This window comes from Ornithodoros turicata, unplaced genomic scaffold (genome assembly GCF_037126465.1).
Source record: "Ornithodoros turicata isolate Travis unplaced genomic scaffold, ASM3712646v1 ctg00000907.1, whole genome shotgun sequence".
NCBI classification, from domain to species: domain Eukaryota; kingdom Metazoa; phylum Arthropoda; class Arachnida; order Ixodida; family Argasidae; genus Ornithodoros; species Ornithodoros turicata.
This window is the reverse complement of record NW_026999414.1, coordinates 456,267-476,206: the sequence shown is the minus strand read 5'-3', so window position 1 is coordinate 476,206 and position 19,940 is coordinate 456,267. Positions and strand designations below refer to the sequence as shown.

At 47.9% G+C, this 19,940-nt stretch overlaps 1 protein-coding gene across 1 annotated transcript; it reads left to right on the top strand.

Annotated features, from left to right (window-relative positions):
• The first annotated feature begins 1,393 nt into the window (after positions 1-1,393).
• Positions 1,394-7,326, top strand: LOC135375616 (uncharacterized). The gene is made up of 2 exons (XM_064608288.1): positions 1,394-1,643; positions 6,291-7,326. The coding sequence occupies exons 1-2, from the start codon at positions 1,520-1,522 to the stop codon at positions 6,842-6,844; spliced, it is 678 nt and encodes a 225-aa protein (XP_064464358.1). The 5' UTR covers positions 1,394-1,519; the 3' UTR covers positions 6,845-7,326.
• Positions 7,327-19,940: the final 12,614 nt, after the last annotated feature.

Genomic DNA, 19,940 nt, shown 5'->3' with positions numbered 1-19,940 from the left:
GGACTTTCTAGGAACCACCTTGCGGCGTATCCTAGGAAATACTGCACTAATGCGCAGGCCGGGTGCTCTGACGTACAGAGCGCCTCAAAGATAATACGCGATTGAAGCGCCAAGCACTTTTCTGGCACAGCCGGTACTCCCAAGCCACCCAAATCACGGCTTCCGTTGAGTTGACACCTACAGACCCACTCAACGGATCCGCCCCACGGAAAGCGGAACGCGTGTCGTGTGATAGCAGCTTGTATTACCGCTGGCGGGGATGAAACAGCCGCTAAAAACCACAAGCGACCGTAGTACCATGCTGCTAACAGCCGTGCCCGAAAAGTGATCGGCAGGTCAACAAACTTAAGCTCTCGCAGCACAGCACTACAGCGGCTGAATACTCGAGGCCAGTTGACAGCTGAGACCCCTGCAGTGTCAAAAACAACTCTCAGGATTTTAACCTGAGGTCTTACAGGAACTTGAAACGGTGCAGCACAGGTTGGCTGAACATTTAAAAAAAGAGCGACACTATTGGAGAGTACATATATGTATTGGCATCATGGTGGAAGCGTCACTTTTTGCAAAAAACTGACACTTTGCTCAAGTGTCACTTTCAAACGCTTTTTGTTGCTTTTCGAAGAATGTGTCACGCGACCTCTCACAGCAAGTGTCACGAGCAAGGTCACGCACTATAAAAGCAGAGCTTCACCGCATCGCACGCCGGAGGCCAACTATGCTACACTGTCAGCCAAATTTATACCTTTAAAGGTATAAATGGCTTGTCCTGTGGCGCATCCCCCAAAAGGGATAAAAATTATACCACCAGGTGAGGTATAATCCCCTCCTCCAGCAAGGTATGAAAATTCAGACCTTGGGGTGCAAAGTATACACCATACATGGGGTATAACTTCAATTCTGCAGGGTATAAATTTAATCCCAGTAACAGGGTATAGCAAAGGTATCGAAATGTAGACCCGTGGGTGCAAAAAGAATACCATTCACAAGGCATAACTTAAATGCCTCAAGGTTGTTGTGAGTTTGTTTACATGTGTGAAAATGCATTTCGAGGCCGTACGATAACGGGATAGATAACGTTTCTGAAGGCACGTGTTTTAGCAACGCCGTGAGGGCGCTGCTGTTAGCCCTTTAAAAGGGAGCAGGTTTCCCGAAAACGGGGGTTGAGTTTCCAACGGTTGTACGGGCTGGAGGCCACGACTTATTCTACTGAAGGTAATAAACCTTTCTGTTCTGTTGTTCATTTGACTGTGCTGCGTTTTCCTGGGTCGCTGAACGGACGGGCCGACGCCCCGGGAGTGGGAACCCTTGGGTTCCCACAATTGGCGCCCAACGTTTTCGGAACCGGGTCGTCCGTTCGGTGGCGGGGGGCACGCAGCCCAGACATTCTCGGTGCCTAGTGTTCATCGGCATGGGAGTGTTCATTTCATCTGTTATCAACTTGTTTTGGGGGAGTTGCACGTTAGTGCCTTGTTTTTGTGTCGTCTTTTGAGTGTTTTTCAGTTCCTGTCAACGCTTGGAAATGGAGCATTCCCCGCCGCGCGGACACCTTCTACGTAGCGGTGCCCGCTACGGACTCCCAGAACAAGTCCAGCCGACAGGACCGGTCGGTGATGGGACAGCACCGGCGGGGGTGCAGCCACAAGGTACGTCGGCTGAGGTATCTGCAATGCCACAGCCAAACCCTGCAGTAACGACAGAGCTACTGACACGCATAACAGAGCTCTGTACGTTGACGACGCAACGCCTTGCAGCCGGGTTTGTTTCGCAGCCACAGGCTCAAGCGCCATTACGACTCTCTGTACCCGTCCCCACCTTTTCCGGGTACTCAGACAAAAAGTCGGTCGCAGACTTCCTAGATGACCTGACAGCCTATCAGACTGGCATGGGAATCTCGGAGGAAGTTCTGCTTGAACGCGTCCTGCAGGTTGCCCTAATCGGAGATGCCGCACGCTGGCTTCGGTTGCAGTCGAAGTTTAAGTCCCTGCGGGACTTCCAGCAGCGGTTCAAGAACGAATTCCTCCCACCGGATTACGAATACCGTATCCTAGAGGAATTACATAGGCGAACTCAACACCCTAATGAGAGCCTATTGGAATTCGTTCGGGCCTTACAAGAACTGTACAAGAGAGCAGATCCCTCCGCTCCAGAGGAACGACGGGTGGCACGGGCAATCCGACAATGCCACCCGCGCTTCCGGCCCTATCTCCGAGCCCAGCGCTTCAACAGTCTAGAAGCGTTGGCCCAGGAGGCTCGTACTATACAAGGCGACCTCCTGGCAGAAGCCGAGTATCGGCCCCCGCCACCACCCGAAGAGGTCTTGGAGCCGCGTTGCGCGTGGTCGGCGGGTGTGGCCCCGGTTGAGCACTCACCTGCGGTGAGTCTGGATGACAGCTACCGTAACCCTTACATTGCGGAGTCATCCCACCGGCAACTTGACCCCTTTCGTTATGAACGAAGGGTGACCCCAGCAGGACTGCATCCTGCTAGACCTGGCGCGACCCGAAGCTTTGGGGAGCAGCGCACGGGAGCCCAAGAACAGCGGTACCTTCCGCGACAAGAGCGCAGAACGTCCGCTGGCTGTTGGAGCTGCGGCAGCCCCGACCATTTTCGTCGGGACTGCCCGCGGGACAGACGGAATTCCCGTAATTTGCAAACGGGAAACGACCGAAGCCGACGTCACTGAACACCCGCTCAGCGACGTCGGCAGTTACCACTGGCCCTAATCATTCTAAAGCTGGCCTTACAAGCAGCAAGATAAAAAATGGAGACGCTTTAGCTCCTTTTGCTTTTTCTGTCCGGGATAACATTCAGGATATAGAACCAAACATTGCTGTTCGAATTTTGGGTAAAGATTACATCGCCCTTATCGACACTGGAGCTATGCTCTCGCTTATCGGTGACTGCGTTTACGAGCACTGCCTATCTAGACACGTGCACCTGCAGACCACGGAAGTTTCCCTACGCCTTGCTTCCGATGACGTCATTCCAGCACAGACTGCAGTAGCACTCTGGTTGTGCTTCGATGGCAGACGACGAAAGCAGCGCTTCGTCCACCTTCCCGGCCTCGCAGTGCCTATTATCCTGGGCAGGGACTTCATCATCCGGCAGAAGTTGGCGCTGGACCTGCCCAATGGAGGATACGTTTACCACGGATCGGCAGGATTTTTTCCCTTCGCCGTGGCACAGGAAAACAGTTCAGCTCAGCAAGCTGCTGCGACTTCCGTTGAACAGTCTCCGTTCCCGACTGTCTTGGGGTCATTCCATGGTCCTGAGGAGGAACGCCGTCAGCTTGAACAAGTACTGCGGCAGTTTGACGGTGTCTTCACGGAAAAACCCGGTAAGTCGTCTGTGTTACAGCATAGCATAGACACGGGTAACGCTAGGCCTTGGCGTTGTAATCCGAGGCCATTGAGTGTGTATAAGCGTGCTTTGTTAGACGCTGCTCTTGATGAAATGCTCCAAACCGGTGCAGTTCAAAGGTCCCAGAGCCCTTGGGCGTTTCCTGTCGTCCTGGCTCCGAAACGTGATGGTACGGCTAGGTTATGCGTCGACTACCGTCGACTTAACGCAGTAACTGTAAGGGACTCTTACCCCTTTCCGTCCATCGAGTCTATTATGTATTCCCTGGGCAACGCTACAGTGTTTTCAACGCTTGATTGTAGTAGAGGGTTTTTGCAAATCCAAGTTGCCCCGGAGGATGTCCCGAAAACAGCCTTTACCTGTCATAGGGGTTTGTTTGAGTTTGTACGGATGCCTTTCGGTCTGTCTAACTCTCCCGCCAGTTTCCAACGGCTGATGGATACCGTATTGGGAGATGCGAAGTATAACTTCGCGATGGCGTACATGGATGATGTCGTAGTGTTTTCCAGAAACTTTCAGGAACACTTGGAACACCTGTCAGTCGTCCTTGCAAGGATGAAGCAAGCGGGGCTAACCATCAACCCCCCAAGGTGCAGCTGGCATCGCCTAGGATCAGCCTTCTCGGCTTCATGGTGGACGGAGGAACCATCGGTCCTAGCGATGACAAGCTAAAGGCGATCATGGAGTATCCGGTTCCCGGTAACGTAAAAGCCTTGCAGCGTTTCTTGGGTATGGTTGGTTTCTACAGACAATTCATTCCTAATTGCGCTGAGTTAGCGCAGCCGCTCAACCGATTGTTGCGCAACGATACACCCTGGCAGTGGGCAGAGGAGCACGAACGATCATTTCGAGCTCTTTCTCACGCAATCGCTAATACGGCCAGGCTATATTTGCCTGACCTGAACAAACCGTTTGTAGTGCAAACAGATGCTAGCGATTATGGGGTTGGCGCAGTTCTCTTGCAGGAGCATGACGCTATTCTCTGTCCAGTGGCTTTTGCAAGTCGCACGCTGAATCCGGCAGAACGGAATTACTCCGTCACGGAAAAGGAATGCTTGGCGATCATCTTCGCTCTCAGGAAGTTTGATCTGTACCTGGACGGCACCACTTTCACCGTCCAGACTGACCACCAGGCACTTTCCTGGCTGCAGCGGCTCCACAACCCATCTGGACGTCTTGCCAGGTGGGCCCTGACGCTACAAGGCTACTCCTTCAACGTGGAGTACAGGCGGGGCTCGACGAACGTGGTAGCAGACGCGCTTTCCCGTGCGCCTCTACCGGAGGGGGGAGAGGAAGGCACCGATGCGCCTTCCCAGCTCCTGGCAGCAGCGCAAGTGGCACGAGACGTATCTTCGTCTTGGGGCACGGTCGTGAGCAGAGAGCAGCTCCTAGACGCTCAGAGAGCGGACGGCCTTTGTCAGCGGGTGTCTCAATGGTTAGCTGAGCAGGACTCGGCAGGCACCGGAACGACTGACGGACGGCACGACTCCTATCTGCTGGGCGAGGATGGCATCCTGTTCAGATACATACCCCAGGCGGATGACGATGACGGCTCATCCCCATTCAGAGTCGTGGTGCCACGGAAGTTGCGTAAGTCATTCATACGTTACTTTCATGATTCGGCCTTGGCAGGTCACAGCGGTGGCAGGAAAACTTATGAAAAGTTATGTCGTGTTGCGACATGGCCAGGAATGAGGCAGGATGTAACAAAGTATGTTCGTACTTGTCCCGTATGCCAGAGAGCAAAACCTCGTGGTGGTCCACCCCCTGGGCGCTTACAGCCTATTCAGAGTAATAGGCCCTGGCAGATAGTTGCTTGTGATGTGATGGGACCGTTTCCACGTAGTCCTAGAGGTAACCAGTATTTGTTTGTGGTTACTGATCATTTCACGAAATGGGTTGAGCTGTTTCCTCTCAGGACGCTGACTTCCCAGAGAGTGTGGGAAAGACTACTCGACACCTTTTGCCGGTTCGGGTTTCCTGCTCAGCTCATCACAGATAACGCTACCTACTTTACAAGTAAGGTGTTCTCAGATTCTTGCGCTGTCTTAGGCATTCGGCACAAGAAGACTTCCCCATATCACCCTCAGGCTAACATTACCGAACGTGTTAATCGGAACCTGAAAATGATGTTGGTTGCTTTTACTAGTCAGCACCACCGTGATTGGGATCTTCGCCTGGCTGAACTGGCGTTCGCTACACGGACAACAGTAAACAGATCTACAGGCTTCACCCCGGCGTTCCTGAACTTAGGACGAGAGGCACCTTTTCCAGTGGAGAATGCTCTACGCCTCCGGGATGACAGCACCCAGCCTCCTTATTCAAGGTTCGCTGAGGAACTCCGGAGTCGACTAGACGATGCAGCTCGGACGGCTCGGGAGAATCTGGACGTCGCACGGTTGGATCAGGCTCGCCAGTACAACCGAGGACGACGGAACCTCACCTACAGCGTCGGTGACCTCGTCCTTCGACGGACTCACCCGCTAAGTGATGCGTCACGAGGCTTTGCAGCCTCACTTGCAGATAGGTGGGATGGCCCCTTCGAGGTAAGTGCGTGCTCCTCCGGCCTCACTTACAGGCTTCGTCGCTGTGACACGGGCGAAGCAACTGGGCCAGTGCACATCTCGGACCTGAAACCTTACCACCTCCGAGACCCCGAGAGCGGAGACTCTGACCTTCCGCCCCCTCAACACCTGGACCAGGATCCCGCTACCGGACCAGCTTCCAGTCGCTACAACTTGCGTCCCCGCAGGCGGCGCACGTAGTAGCCACTATCTCGGTCACTATGACCTAGTGCTCACGAGTTATGTGATATTAGTGTGATTTCTGTTTCGCAGTTTTCCACAAAGTCATTTTAGGGGAGAGCCCTTTCGAGCTCTCACGATGTGGAGATAACCTCTCACCGTATTCCCTTTTTCTCCTCTCGGCAGACACCATGCCGCGACCCTGCCGACAGAGGACGGGCCAGCCCCGACCCCCCCGCCAAGAGACAGGAGGTCGCCCACGACCCAGGGCATCCCCGGAGAGGACGTCTCCGCAGCAGCAGCAGCGATCGGCGGCCACGTGGATCGTCGTCCACAACGCACGGCCAGTAGGATGGGCATCGCACACCAGATGGGCGGCTCAGGTCCGGCCCCTCCGCGGCACCAGCCCTTCGCGGATACCCCTGCCCTTCCGAGGGTTAACCCTCACCGACAGGCATCCTCAGGACCCGCCCATCCCATTGACCGCAGAAGAAGAGCGCCTCCTGTGTCCCGTATGTCGGGTGCCAGAAGTGCACCGGAGCACCCACTTGCGAGGCGCCCTCCACCGCTCCAGGATCACTGCCCCACGCACCGCCGGGTCAGACGTAGATGCGGCCCTCGCAACCCTCAGGCGCCTCCGTCCAGACCTCCTTCGACAAGGCCCTCCACCGCCTCCCCCTCAACTCGAGCCTAGCCCGGAGGACATCATCCTCGAAATGCCATCCGACGATGACCTTTGAGCGAAGAGAAGGCAAGGAAGCAAGTTGGCGACGTGGAATCATTCGTTTATTTATGTTATACTAATTTTCCATTAATACAGCGTTGTTTCGCTTAGTGTGTGCCAGTTGCACAGAACAGTTATGCGATTTGAACACTTTTCAGTGAACCATGTGAACATTTTGTGAACTTTTATCTTATAACCCCAGAGTCATGTTTCTGGGTGGGGGAGTGTTGTGAGTTTGTTTACATGTGTGAAAATGCATTTCGAGGCCGTACGATAACGGGATAGATAACGTTTCTGAAGGCACGTGTTTTAGCAACGCCGTGAGGGCGCTGCTGTTAGCCCTTTAAAAGGGAGCAGGTTTCCCGAAAACGGGGGTTGAGTTTCCAACGGTTGTACGGGCTGGAGGCCACGACTTATTCTACTGAAGGTAATAAACCTTTCTGTTCTGTTGTTCATTTGACTGTGCTGCGTTTTCCTGGGTCGCTGAACGGACGGGCCGACGCCCCGGGAGTGGGAACCCTTGGGTTCCCACAAGGTATAAACTGAATCCCAGGAACAGGGTATAGCAAAGGTATAACAAAGTAACCCTTGGGGAGTAAAATATGTACCGTTGAGAGGTTTAAATTATATACCCCGAGGTATCTATTTAGTCAATAGAACAGGGTATAGTAACGGTATAGAAATCCACGCCTTTGGGTGCAGAATAAATACCGTTTAGAAGGTTTCTATCAGGTAATTTGAAGGTGTAAATTTAATCTAAGCAGCAAGGTACTACAAAGGTACAGAAATCTAGACCACTGGGTGCAGAACAGTATCTTTCTTTGCACCAAAAGCACGCAAGGAATAAAGTGCGTCATGTCTGTACCTAAAATAACTTCAAAGACAATGCGAAGTTTTGTGAACCAAACGCAAAAATGTTGATTTACAGTACTACATAAATAAATTTACAAAATCAATGCACTTCTCCCGAGCCTTTGTCTCTTCGAGCTTCAAAATTGCACTTTGGATGATGTTTATATCGATGAGCTTGATTATGGGGCAGAGAGGCAGCTCTTGTTCCTGAAAAGACTTTTTTTTACATAATGCCTACATGCAAAGCAAGCGTATTTTGTTCTCACCTCTATGATAAGTGACGAAGACTACTCATTTTATCTCCGTGAAATTAATTTCAGGGCAAGGACGCACAGGTCACCTGAAATAGCACATATTGAATATTTAGTGTCCCCAAAATGGGAAAAAGCAAAAGAGAAAAACTTACCATCGCTATCTGCAATGAGGAGTAGTTCAGCCTCCGTGCCGTTTTCCTGTACGATCATCAAAAGATCTTCAAATCCCTGCTGCGCTTGTGCAACGAGTTCTCGTTGGACGGAACAATATTCTGAACTCAAGCAGCAGCTATACACAAAAAGATGAGAAGCTGTCAGTTTTGTTAAACGGCAAAAAGAACGACAAGAAATAAGTAATGATGTAGTTAAAGGGCAGCTTATGATACACTACATCAAAATACGTGCATACACAGTCATATTTATCAAAACGAACACAACTATCTATCTTTTACTTGGAATTTGGCGGTTTCAAATTGTATTCTGCATTTTCCTGCACAGAACGTCGCTGCCAATATTCCGCCAACGAAATCCGATATATATCGATATATCATCTTCTAATCCATCCACATATACGCTAAATGCAAACAGTAAACGCAAAACGGGCTCGTATGTCATATAATAACAAACGTAAACGCAAAAAATTACATACGCACGAAGGAAGAAGGTACAGGCGACAGGATTACGTTCGCTTGTCTTCTCGCAAGGCGCAATCTTGTCGTCTGTTCCTTTGTGCGTATGAGTCACTTGCTGCGTTTATGTTTGAAATTACTCTAACACACTCTAAAACACTCTTACATGCGGGTCGATTGAACGATAATTGGGGCGAAAGAAATAGAAGGTCGACGAGAACGGCAAAAGAACTTATGTCAGGTTCGTCTAGTACTGCACAAACACGTGGGCACATCATACCTTTGTGTGCACAGACTCCGGCCTCTACATTATGAAGTTTATCCACCAGCAAGCCTGCACCTACGCCATTTTGTCAGGTCACAACTGTTACACATACCATCAATACTATTAACCTAGAGGCGTTCAGCTCTCCTTAACCAAAAATAAATTAGGCAAGTTCTCTTACCAAGATGTTGCAAGCATTGCAGTCTAAAAAAGTCAACAAACTTTCGGTGAGGTTTCCATGCGTTGGCCCTTGGAGGCGAAGAATCACCATGCAAAACATCCGCATAACTTGGTTGTATGCTTGACCTGCAGAGTCTGCACTGGCGCTCGCTCGTGGAAGGCCAGCTCTGGCAGACTCTGGCACGAATACCCCATTGATAACAAGAAGTCCCATGAGAAGCGAGACACATTCTCCTCTCTTACTTTTCTGGGTCGGTATTCAAGAACTCCAAAACGTTATAGTGTGTGGGCAGAGGGAGATCTCGTATCCGACTTCGAGTCGTGTTTGTGACGTTGTGTGCCCCGTGTGTGCCCTTCATCGCCCCCTGTCTCGGGGTTTTGCCATTATGATCCTCCCCAAAAATTTTTCAATGTTGCAAGGTTGACGTTAATAGAGGCCATCACGTGGTTCACCTTTAAAACGCGACGCTTCTTTGCCCTTCTGACATTTATATAAATTAAAAAATACGCCAAGACTCAAAACCCCGTGTAGCATGCTTTTCATACATCCGCCCTTCTTTCTCCAACATGCATAGAACAGAGGAAAGGGTAATAAAACCACATGACCACAACAGTAATAGTACCCGCAATCTCTTTCGATACGATTGATACCAACACGCGTATAGCTCTGAAGCTGGAAGTATAATGTCGAGGACAGCGAAAAAAAAAAAAAAAGGCACACACACGAATGGAGTGCTACTGGAAATTCAAAATCAGCCCCAGTAAGGTTCATTTTCAAATTACCTTCCTTTATTTCATTTTTTCATTTGTTACCATTGTCCCCTTAATTGACAACAACTACATGAATGACGATGGGATGAGGTGATTCACGGCAACAAGTGCGGTAATTAAAAAAATTACTCCCCATTATTTATTCCATAGACACCTCTGGGGTTGCTGTCATTTCGGGTATCCAAAAATGAAAAAAAAAAACAGTCATAGATAGGTCAGTATTTCTTGCAGCCGACCACAGCAAACAATTCCATCATCACCACCCTCATAGTTCATAACAACAAATGCCACACGGTAACGAGTAGGGAGATTGCCCATAAGAGAAATATATCAAAGTCGAGGATAATTCAGGTTGACTTTATAAGTTTGATTTTAAATTAAGATGATGTGTACAAGTACATAGAAGGCTGTGCTATTGCAACAATAATATTTGACGTTAACGGAAAGGTAATATGGATAGTAATAAACGAAAGCAGAATCATATGAAATAGTGTTGCACATAAAAGCGAAAGGAGAAATGTAACATGAAATTCACGAGTGCTTTCCTACACGCGAACTGCAAATTCCTGGATACGTAAATGCGCACTTTTTCTCTTTCTTACTTTTATTTTTCGTGCTAATTTCGTATTAATTTTACGTGCCATAAAGTTTGTCACCCACGCTGTTTATCCTTCAGATGGGCAAACGCGTTTAACGATATGTTTGTAACGTTAACGTACTCGTGACCAGTGACTTTGCTCAGAATCGTGCACCCTTTGTTACCTCAACGTCAAGTTAGGTTAGGCCAGGTAAGTTTTTGCTAGGTTAGGTTACGGTAGGCCAGTGTAGGTTGCGAGTAATTATCCGCCTTTGGCGTTTCTCTGGTGAACAATTGTACGAGTGGCCGGAAGGGACAGCACCACAACAAGTATGACGCGAAAGTAAACTACTGTAAATAAATGTTATCTGACTATAAAATGCACAGTTGCGTGCGTGAAACTAATACTCCTGTCACACGACAAACAGAATGACATTCCCATCGAATGACAATCGCACCGAATGTCATTCGTTTGGCTTACACCGAGCTACACGAAGAAACAGAATGTCATTCGCAAATGATGTCACGATAGCGGTTCCGAAGGCGCTTGCCAATAATGATAAGCCTTTTGGCCAGTTTCTTCGAAGCGAAGGGGAATCACATTGCTAGGCTTGAATTTGATAACTTCCTTTGTCGTTTCATTTTCGTAGAGTTCATCCAATGTACTTAAACTCGCTATTTTTATGTGTCGGGTACCGTGTATCGTATCGTGCAGCATCTCGCATATGACTGACACTCAATGCGAACAGAGTATAGCTTCGAAATGTTGAAAACAGGAAGAGATGAAACATCTATTTATTATTTCCTATGATACAAGCTTTCGCAGAGAGCCCTTCTTGCGAACATGGGACGGGGAAAAGGGGGAACAAAAAGGTAAATGGTCGAAGAATGTTCCAAGCGCTCACCGTATTTGGGTCAGGTAGCTATGGAGGTTGAGTTCGAAAACCGGTTAAGTGTATATGCCTGTCTGTCTTGCATGGGAAGACCTTGAGTTTTGGGAAACAATGCTGACCAGTGGTTGTTAGTGGAATTTTGCGATTTGGAATGATTCCTGATTTTCGTCTTTTGTTGCTATCCGTAAAGTTTGACTGTCTGATGACAATTTTATGTGTGTCGTAAAATCATGTTCCAGCAGTACAAATTTGCAGTCCGAACATGTGTGGAAGCCTGAAGTTTTTTTGAAGGCTGTAAATTACTTATAGTATTATTTTCTCTATCATTCTACACATCCCATGCATACTGTGCAAAGTCAACAAATGCACTTAGAACATTTATTCTGTGTCTGTGAAACTGCGAAGGGGTTTACGCCGAAACATTCAAAAATGCACTCTTAAAAAAACACCCGTGAAAAATCCGCGCCGCAAATAAACACTGCGAAAATAAATCGTAGTTAGGCTTAAAGAGGGAATGTCCCGAATGCTAATTCAAAGCGATACATATGTTTGCCATGCAACGCACAATTCGAACGTTTCTGAATGACATTTCTAGCGTTATTAATGCTGTGTCATCTAAGAGGAGCTGGAAAAATTGAACTATCCAGCTTCACATTGCAGAAGACGACGCTCGTATGAATACAGGAATAACAATGAATTCGAACACCAACATGCTGTTTCGACACGTCCACCCTGCTAAGCATAACGGCCGCTAAAATGTGAATTTCATTCGCTAAAAGGACATACATTTTATAGTGCACTAGAAATAAATATCTCGTTTTATGTAGGAAAATTCCAACAACAACTCATAGTGTTTGGACATCGTAGTTCACAGCAACACTTCTACGACAACACTGCCGCATTTTGTATTAAAACGGCGCAGATGGCAAACCAACTCAAATTTGTGAATATAGCCGCTAATGCACGAAGACGCATGATATATTCCACTTATAACTTGCATCCGCCACATGGCATCACTGAAGCACATCACTAAATTACAGTATTCGTGTGTTTTATCGACGCAAAGCTACAGCAAAACAGCGCAAGCGGCCATCTTAGGCAACCACAAACAAGTTATACCATTATAATGCAGTATACCTTCCCTGGCGGAGCAGGTTGCCAACGAGGTCTCGCGGAATGCAAAGGTATAAAAAAATAACCCTGAAGGTATAAACGTGGAACATAATACAACGCGCAAGGTATATCGTTGCAACATGACACTTATTTATACCATTTGAAAGGTATACATATAGCCCTTATGGTCTAAACGACGTGACAAGACCCTCCTTTGCACCCCGTTTATCCCTTTTTAGCACCATTTTGGCTGACAGTGTACAGAATGATGCATTTAACACTGTTGATTAGCTGAAAACGGGAGGCGTACGCCTTGTTGGGACACTTACGTAGTTAAGGTTCTCGAAAAGGCTTATCCTCCCGTTTTGACAAATCTGCAGTAATAAAGGGATGGACCTGTCGAATGGTTGGCCTACTTCTGCGTGCTATGCGATAAAGTTCTGTGTTTAGACTTCGGGCGGTCTCGTGGGATCACGATGGTGGTGGTGATGCTGGTGAAAGGGCTCGCCGTTATCGTCCTCACAGAGATACCGGCTGTGCTCTCTGTTTTTTTTTCTGAGTTTTCCTCATACGCTTGCAGACACATGTGGGCACAGTTCGCTCAGAAGTAGGTCCGGGACTCACATTCCCCCAGGGCGTCAGTCGTGACGTTGCCCTCGTTGTCACCACATTGCCTATTTGCATAAAAGTTGAGGGTGCGCGAGCCAAGACGTGCGACTGAGCGTGAGACAGCTACTTAACTTTCATGCAAATGGCCAATCAGAATGTGGCTGTATAGGTTTCCGAGATGGGTGAAACATGCAGCTGACACTGACATCTGATGCATGTGGAAGGCACGCGCTCAGATGCTAGGGGTCACATGAAAAGAAAAGGATTTTATTTCAGAACAGACACACTGTGATGGAATCAGTGTTCAAGACCCTCCTGGTGGATGAATCCGTAGAACCACTTCTATAAGATGGCAGTCGTTGCTTGAAATGCAGCTGGAACTACGGGGATGTGCTGAAGGGAAGAATGGTAACTGGATAACGAGCAAAAGAGATTCATTTGTGTATGCGATGGCGACACGCTATTTTTTCGCATACTATTCTGAAATTTCCTAATACAGGTACTGCGGGTACTAAGCATACGTGGCCAGAATACACTAATAACCAAACGTCGCGCAATAACATCGTTAGCAACGCGAACTTCGTTCCGTGTATTTCCATAGGGACATGGTACTGTAGCACAGTTGCATCAACCTGCCGCAGGGGGTGCCACTCACACAGAAGCAATACGAGATCTGGTAGGACGCGACCTACCGCTACCTAGCGGTAGCTAGAAGCAACTTTGCCGTGACCGCCATAATAATTTATGCATAGGAAAATCGGGATGCACGGAGAGAATGTTTGCATAGACAATTTTATTTGTTCCGTGCAATTTGGTTACTACGATTTTTTGTTCGTGTTCGCCGGATAAATGCGTCATCCCGCGCCACCGGAAGTTCATGCGGTATAAGCAGGGAGGGCCATAGGTGCCTGCATGCGGGGCCACTTTATCTGCGCCCACCCTGTACATGTCGCGCACGTTTTGCAGCCGCGTGAATGTGATTGTCTGGATGGCAACAATGTCACATGAAAAAAGTTCTGTCTTTCCTAGTGCTTTACGGCAAGCAAATTGACTTTCGAAAGTGTGCTCGCGTACGTCAGCGGGCCTGAGCGAGACACAGAGACAACCCGGCATCTTTGGCTCATGTTTGTCCACCAGCTTTTCCGTGCTTACGCGATTTCTTTGCGTTCGTTGTTCTAAATAGGAAAGGAACTCCAAAGCACTTACCGATATGTCCCTAGATTACCGGAGAGTGCCCAAGCATGATACGCCATCCTGTAAGGCACACTAATGCGAATGTTATGATCTCATAAATGACAGGCGCTCGCATGAATCAAACACACACATATTCCTCGACGCGTTCTAGTAACGTGAAACTTCTCAGCCATGTGAGTGTTCTCGACAGCGAGTTATATAAGCCATTTTTAGCAGATGGAACCGGACGTGAGGAAACTCGTGCGCGTTCTCCGCTTCCACTTGCCAAGGCTTGCCCAATGTTGGTAGCTGAATGAGCAAACATAGAAATCCGGAGCGTTCAAACAGGGAAAATATCAAACTACGTGTCACTGGCAACGGTCGCAGCTGTGGCAAGTGTCACAACTCAAGTGTCACACGCCCTCCCAGGCTTGAGTAATCAGCTATGACACCCCATCCACCTCGCTGAAAAACCTTAACACGTTTCATGTTGCTTCATAGGGACTAAGTTCGCGGTGTGACGCTTTTCAGATCGAGGTTTGGGCTCGCCCAAAAGTGGCACAGCAATTTCATGTGTCACTCAAGCTTCAATGATTTTAGCGTGTACACTTTTGGCTTTAGCAGTCGAAAGAGGGTGTCCCGTGCACCAAATCGACCTTACAGCCGTCTACCTGAACGGGTTGTTGGAAGAACGCATCTACATGAAGCAACCAACGCTGTTCCATGAAGGAAATAGAGAAGACGTCTGCCTTTTGACGAGGAGTTTGTACGGGTTACGTCAGTCCACGAGTGGAAGGTAGAGACTTGGCAAGTTTCTCAATATCGTGTGTTTAACCAGGTTGAAAGCGGATCCCTGTATCTATTTCGACAACGTGGAAGGTATAGTCGTTGAGTGTACGTAGATGACATCTTGATCATTGCGGTGGATGAAGACAAAGTAAGAGAGCTGAAACAAGCCATTTGGGTCACCTTTGATATCAAAGAGATCGTAAAAATTAGTCACATTCTCTCTATGAGAATACAGCGCGGAGCTGATGGGAGTTTGACCCTGGATGAGTCGGGGTATGCCATTCTGGACGTATTTGGGATGAAAGACGCAAAGAGAGCATCAGCGCCACTGGATCCAGGAACAAAGCTTCAGACGCTCAAAGAAGGCCAATCGCCAGTGGATTTGTACCACAGATACGGTCAGGCCGTTGGTAGTTTGCTTTACCTATAGCCGGAGGCACGAGACCAGACTTGGCATTTGTAGCGTTATATCTGAGTCAATTCAAATGCAAACCCCACAACTGAGCATTGGAATGGAGTGAAGCACGTTTTACGGTAAGTGAAAGAGACCCAAAGATACGCACTAACATTTACAAGGACCGGGAAAGCCGTGGAGGCATACTGTGACGCGGATTGGGGGAGCGACAAGGCGTTTAGGCTCTCCTTCAGCAGTTATATTTTTACGCTAGCCGGAGCAGCAATTTCCTGGAGCAGTCGAAAGCAACGGTCAACCGCTCTGTCAACAGTAGAGGCCGAGTACCTAGCGATGTCCGATGCAACCAAGGAGGTGCTGTGGCTGCAGCATTTAGCACATAAACACGTCTGCGAACCAAGCGGAAACCACGACTAAAGTCATGGCGCAAGGAAGATGGCGCCAGGCAGAGCGGTTTGTGGAAAGTGCTCTGTGCCATTTCAGGGCAGACAGCCGTTTATTTATTGCTCTAGTGAGTGTCAACGAAGCTTTCATTGTACATGTGTGAACGTTTGTCCTACGGAGTATGAATTTCTGATGCGGGATGGCAGTAGCACTTACAAGTGTGATATTTGTGCCCGCCAACGCACGAAGAAAGGTACCAGGCGTAAAGAATCTGAGAATGAACTTGACAAAGAACTGGTTTTAACCAGTAAAACGGCGGCCGTGTTTGCTCTCTCTGAGGTCAACAATACGCACGATGTTATCTTGTTGTTGCTAAGGAAGGTTGATATTGTAACCTGCGAAGTCAAGAGCCTGAAAACGGAATGTCATGCTCTAAGGTCAGAGTTGCGACTGTGCCAGTGTGCTAGTGCTTCAAGCGGGTCGACGAAGTCTTCAAGTACGGCTGGGGCTCACCATGGCTCGGCTAAGAACTCGTATATTGAAGCGTTGGTTAACGACACGAGGCATAAGAGGTCTAATCCCCAGTATTGCTACAACCATAGTCCCGTAGTGCAAGTACGCCAGTCAGTGTGCGTCCCCGTCCTGATGTAAGTATGCGCCCAAACTTTCCACAAACTTCAACAGATGAAGAGGGCTTCACCTTAGTCAACAGAAAACGTAACCACGAAATGAAATCTGGAACAGCGAAGAACTGCACTATATCGGTTGTTGCTAAACGTGCGAACACCCGTGACTTGTTTGTGACTGGGTTAGCTCCAGAAACAAGCGAGGCAGACGTGATATCTTTTGTGAAGTCCGTGGTGGGCGATAGTCTGGACCACACATTGACTTGCACGAAACGCGAATCGAGGTACCCTACATATTCATCCTTCTGCCTCACCGTCAGCGCCGAATCATTTGATACGATAAACGACCCAAACATTTGGCCCGACGGATGCTTATTCAGGCAGTTTTTCGGAAGGCTAGAAGGTCGCCCTCCAACATCGTCGGGTTCGAACGATATGAATGGTAGCGAGGGGGTCAAGCATTAATGCGTATTATCAAAACGTACAAGGTCTACGTACGAAAACGAATGACTTCCTCGAGTGTCTGCTACTAACGAACTATGAGTTGATATGCTTAACGAAGATGTGGCTTTGCGAAGGCATATCTACTGCGGAAGCCTTCACTTCAAACTACACAGTACTGCACAGAGGCAGAGACTACGACCGGCGCGGCTGCAAATTTGGAGGAAGCGTGCGTATTGCCGTGGACAGAGACATTAGGGCCTACCGTCGGCCCGACTTGGAGACTTATGAGGAATGAGGGAGGCATGATGGAGAAATGAGGAATGAGACTTGTGGGGTGCAAGTTGACTACGGGAATGAGGTACCGTACGTGATCGGTAATTAGTACTTTCAACCACATTCTGACGCGGACACATTTATTGATCTTCATAACGAACCCTGATACTGAAAAAAAAAAACACTCAAGAGGAGACTCCTGTTTAGTGTTTTTTCCCCAGTCTCAGGGTTCGTTATGAAGGTCAATTATCACCAGCTCGCCCGCTTTCTCGCCGCTGTTCACGTTTATTGCTCGTTTTGATGACTTGAGTTCACGTCTGGATGTGTCTCGTAATCGTGTTTTTGAGTCTCGTAATCTTCCTGGTATAGAGTGGCACACGGCCATATTCCACACTGGAGATATTGCCTCAGGAGTGAAGACGTCATCTTTGCTAGATTTCTTATGGTTCGGCGGTCTTCATCAATACAATATGATTTCCAACACAGCTAACAATGTACTTGATCTTGTGATTTCCAATGAATCTCTGGTCAGCGTTGAGTTATCCAGCCCGTTGGTGCGTATTGATGAATATCATCCACCGCTTTTGGTGTACCACGCCAAGCATCGACCCAGACCAAGTTTCCCATAATTCAGTGTAATTTGTGGAGATTATTTGGCGCTATACCGTCATTTTCAGAACTGTGAGTGGTAGCTGCACGGAAATCCTTTGTCGACGAAGCACTGGGCTGTCTTGTTGATATTGTGATGATGATGATGATGATTTAGGTTTTCCTGGCGCATAAGCGACGAAGGCCATAATGCGCCAAGACAATGGTAAGAAAAGTACAAGTTAAAAAGTATAAAAGTATAGTGATTTAGTTAAAACAAGACTTTACAGTTAGAGTATCAAATGACATAAAATCAAATAACTAAAACTACAATGCAGTTAAAATGCCAATGTCTTGAAAGAAGTTAAAAACCCGTTCAAATGATAAAAGAGCCTCATCCCCCAGCAAAAGGGAGGGATGTAGAGGTGTATGGTATGTGTACAGCTCGTGAAAATGGTGAAGTCGGTGTGTGTCGTACGATGGACATGTAATGAGCATGTGAAGGACTGATTTTGTCTCATCGCATCGCATGCAATGCGGAGCCTCTTCATTGCGGAAGAGGTGACTGTGGGTCAAATGCGTGTGCCCAATCCTCAGCCTGAGAAACAACTTCGTGAAGACGACTGTTAAAAAATTCTGTCCGTTTTACAATGGTGGGCTTAACTAGATGAAGTTTGTTGCTGCGCAGGGTATTCCAGTGCTGTTGCGATTTGTTATTTATGGCCCTCATAAGTGTAGGTCGGAGATCTTGAAAAGGTACATCAAAACGACTGACCTCAGATGAAAGAGCAGCTGTGGCAGCTGCATCAGCGAGTTCATTCCCGGCTATACCCACATGACTGGGTACCCAGCAGAATGTCAAAGATAGGCCCTTTTTTATTACCTTAGCAGCAAGGCATTGTGCCTTTTATACAAGAAGGTTTTTTTGACATCCCTATGTTGCCTACTGCTTGAAAACAACTCAGAGAACCTGTGTAAATGACCGATGACTTTGTGTGACTTTCTAAGATGTAGTTCAGTGCCAGGATTATTCCGTATACCTCGGCATTAAAAACTGAGAGCATGTGAGGTAGACGATATGATTGTGTGAATCCGTCGGTCACCATTGCACATGATACTGAGGTGCGTGTTTTGGAACCGTCAGTGTAAAAAGCTCTGTGTTGCCCAAGACTTTCTTTAAGGGACTCAAACTCCTGCTGGAGCACAACAGGTGGTGTGTCATGTTTCTTGAACATAGACAGGGAACGATTAAAACATCGAGGAGATTGCCAGGGCGGGACCCGTGGGCTAGCCTGTACTACGGTGAAATCATTATGTGGGAAATTGTAATCCTCGCATCCCTGAAGAACACGCATGCTAAATGGGGGAACAACGCTGGGCTTATTAAGAAAGAGCTGCTTGAAACGTGTGCCTTCAACAGAGGAAATGGCTGGGTTATTGGGATACCCTTTTACCCTCAAAGAATATAAAACAGATAAGTAAAATCTTCTTCTTTCCAGCGACCATTCATTGCTCTCAACATAGAGGCTCTCCACTGGCGACGTGCGGAAAGCACCAGTTATCAGACGCAGTCCCTGGTGATGCAGTGGGTCTAAAATCTTCAGGACAGATTTCCGAGCAGACCCAAAAACAACACATCCATAGTCCAGTCTAGACAGCACTGTGGACACATAGATCCTATGTAGAGTGTCACGATCGGCCCCCAAGATTTGTGGGACAGCACTTTCAAAAGGTTTAAGGACTCAATGCATTTAGTTTTTAGGTTCTTGATGTGTGATAAGAATGTCAGTTTGCTATCAAGGATGACCCCAAGAAATCTGTGTTCACTTTTAATAGTGAGGTTCTGTCCGTTCAGCTTAAGAGTAGGTGGAGGAAACAGTCCTCTGACCCTCGAGAAGTGAACGCATACTGTTTTCTCATGTGAGAACTTGAATCCATTCTCATGGGACCATTTTGTAAGCTTATTTAAAGTTAGTTGCACCTGTCGTTCACATGTTGCTAGATTCGTGGAAGAGAAAGAAACCTGAATGTCATCCACGTATAATGAATAAGACATGGTAGGTGGGATTATGCTAGCTACTGAATTGATTTTCACGAGAAACAGAGTGACGCTAAGGACGCATCCCTGCGGCACCCCGTTCTCTTGGATGAAAGGACGGGATAGTGTTGTTCCAAGCCGTACTCGAAATGTCCTGTTTTGGAGGAAGTTTGTTATACACCTCAGAAGGCGTCCCCTGATCCCAAAAGAGTACATGTCTTGTAGGATACCATACTGCCAAG

Coding starts and splice junctions, on each gene's coding strand:
- LOC135375616 (XM_064608288.1), top strand. CDS start 1,520: ATGGAGCATTCCCCGCCGCGCGGACACCTTCTACGTAGCGGTGCCCGC. Junction 1,644..6,290: donor GGCGGGGGTGCAGCCACAAG/GTACGTCGGCTG, acceptor TCCTCTCGGCAG/ACACCATGCCGCGACCCTGC.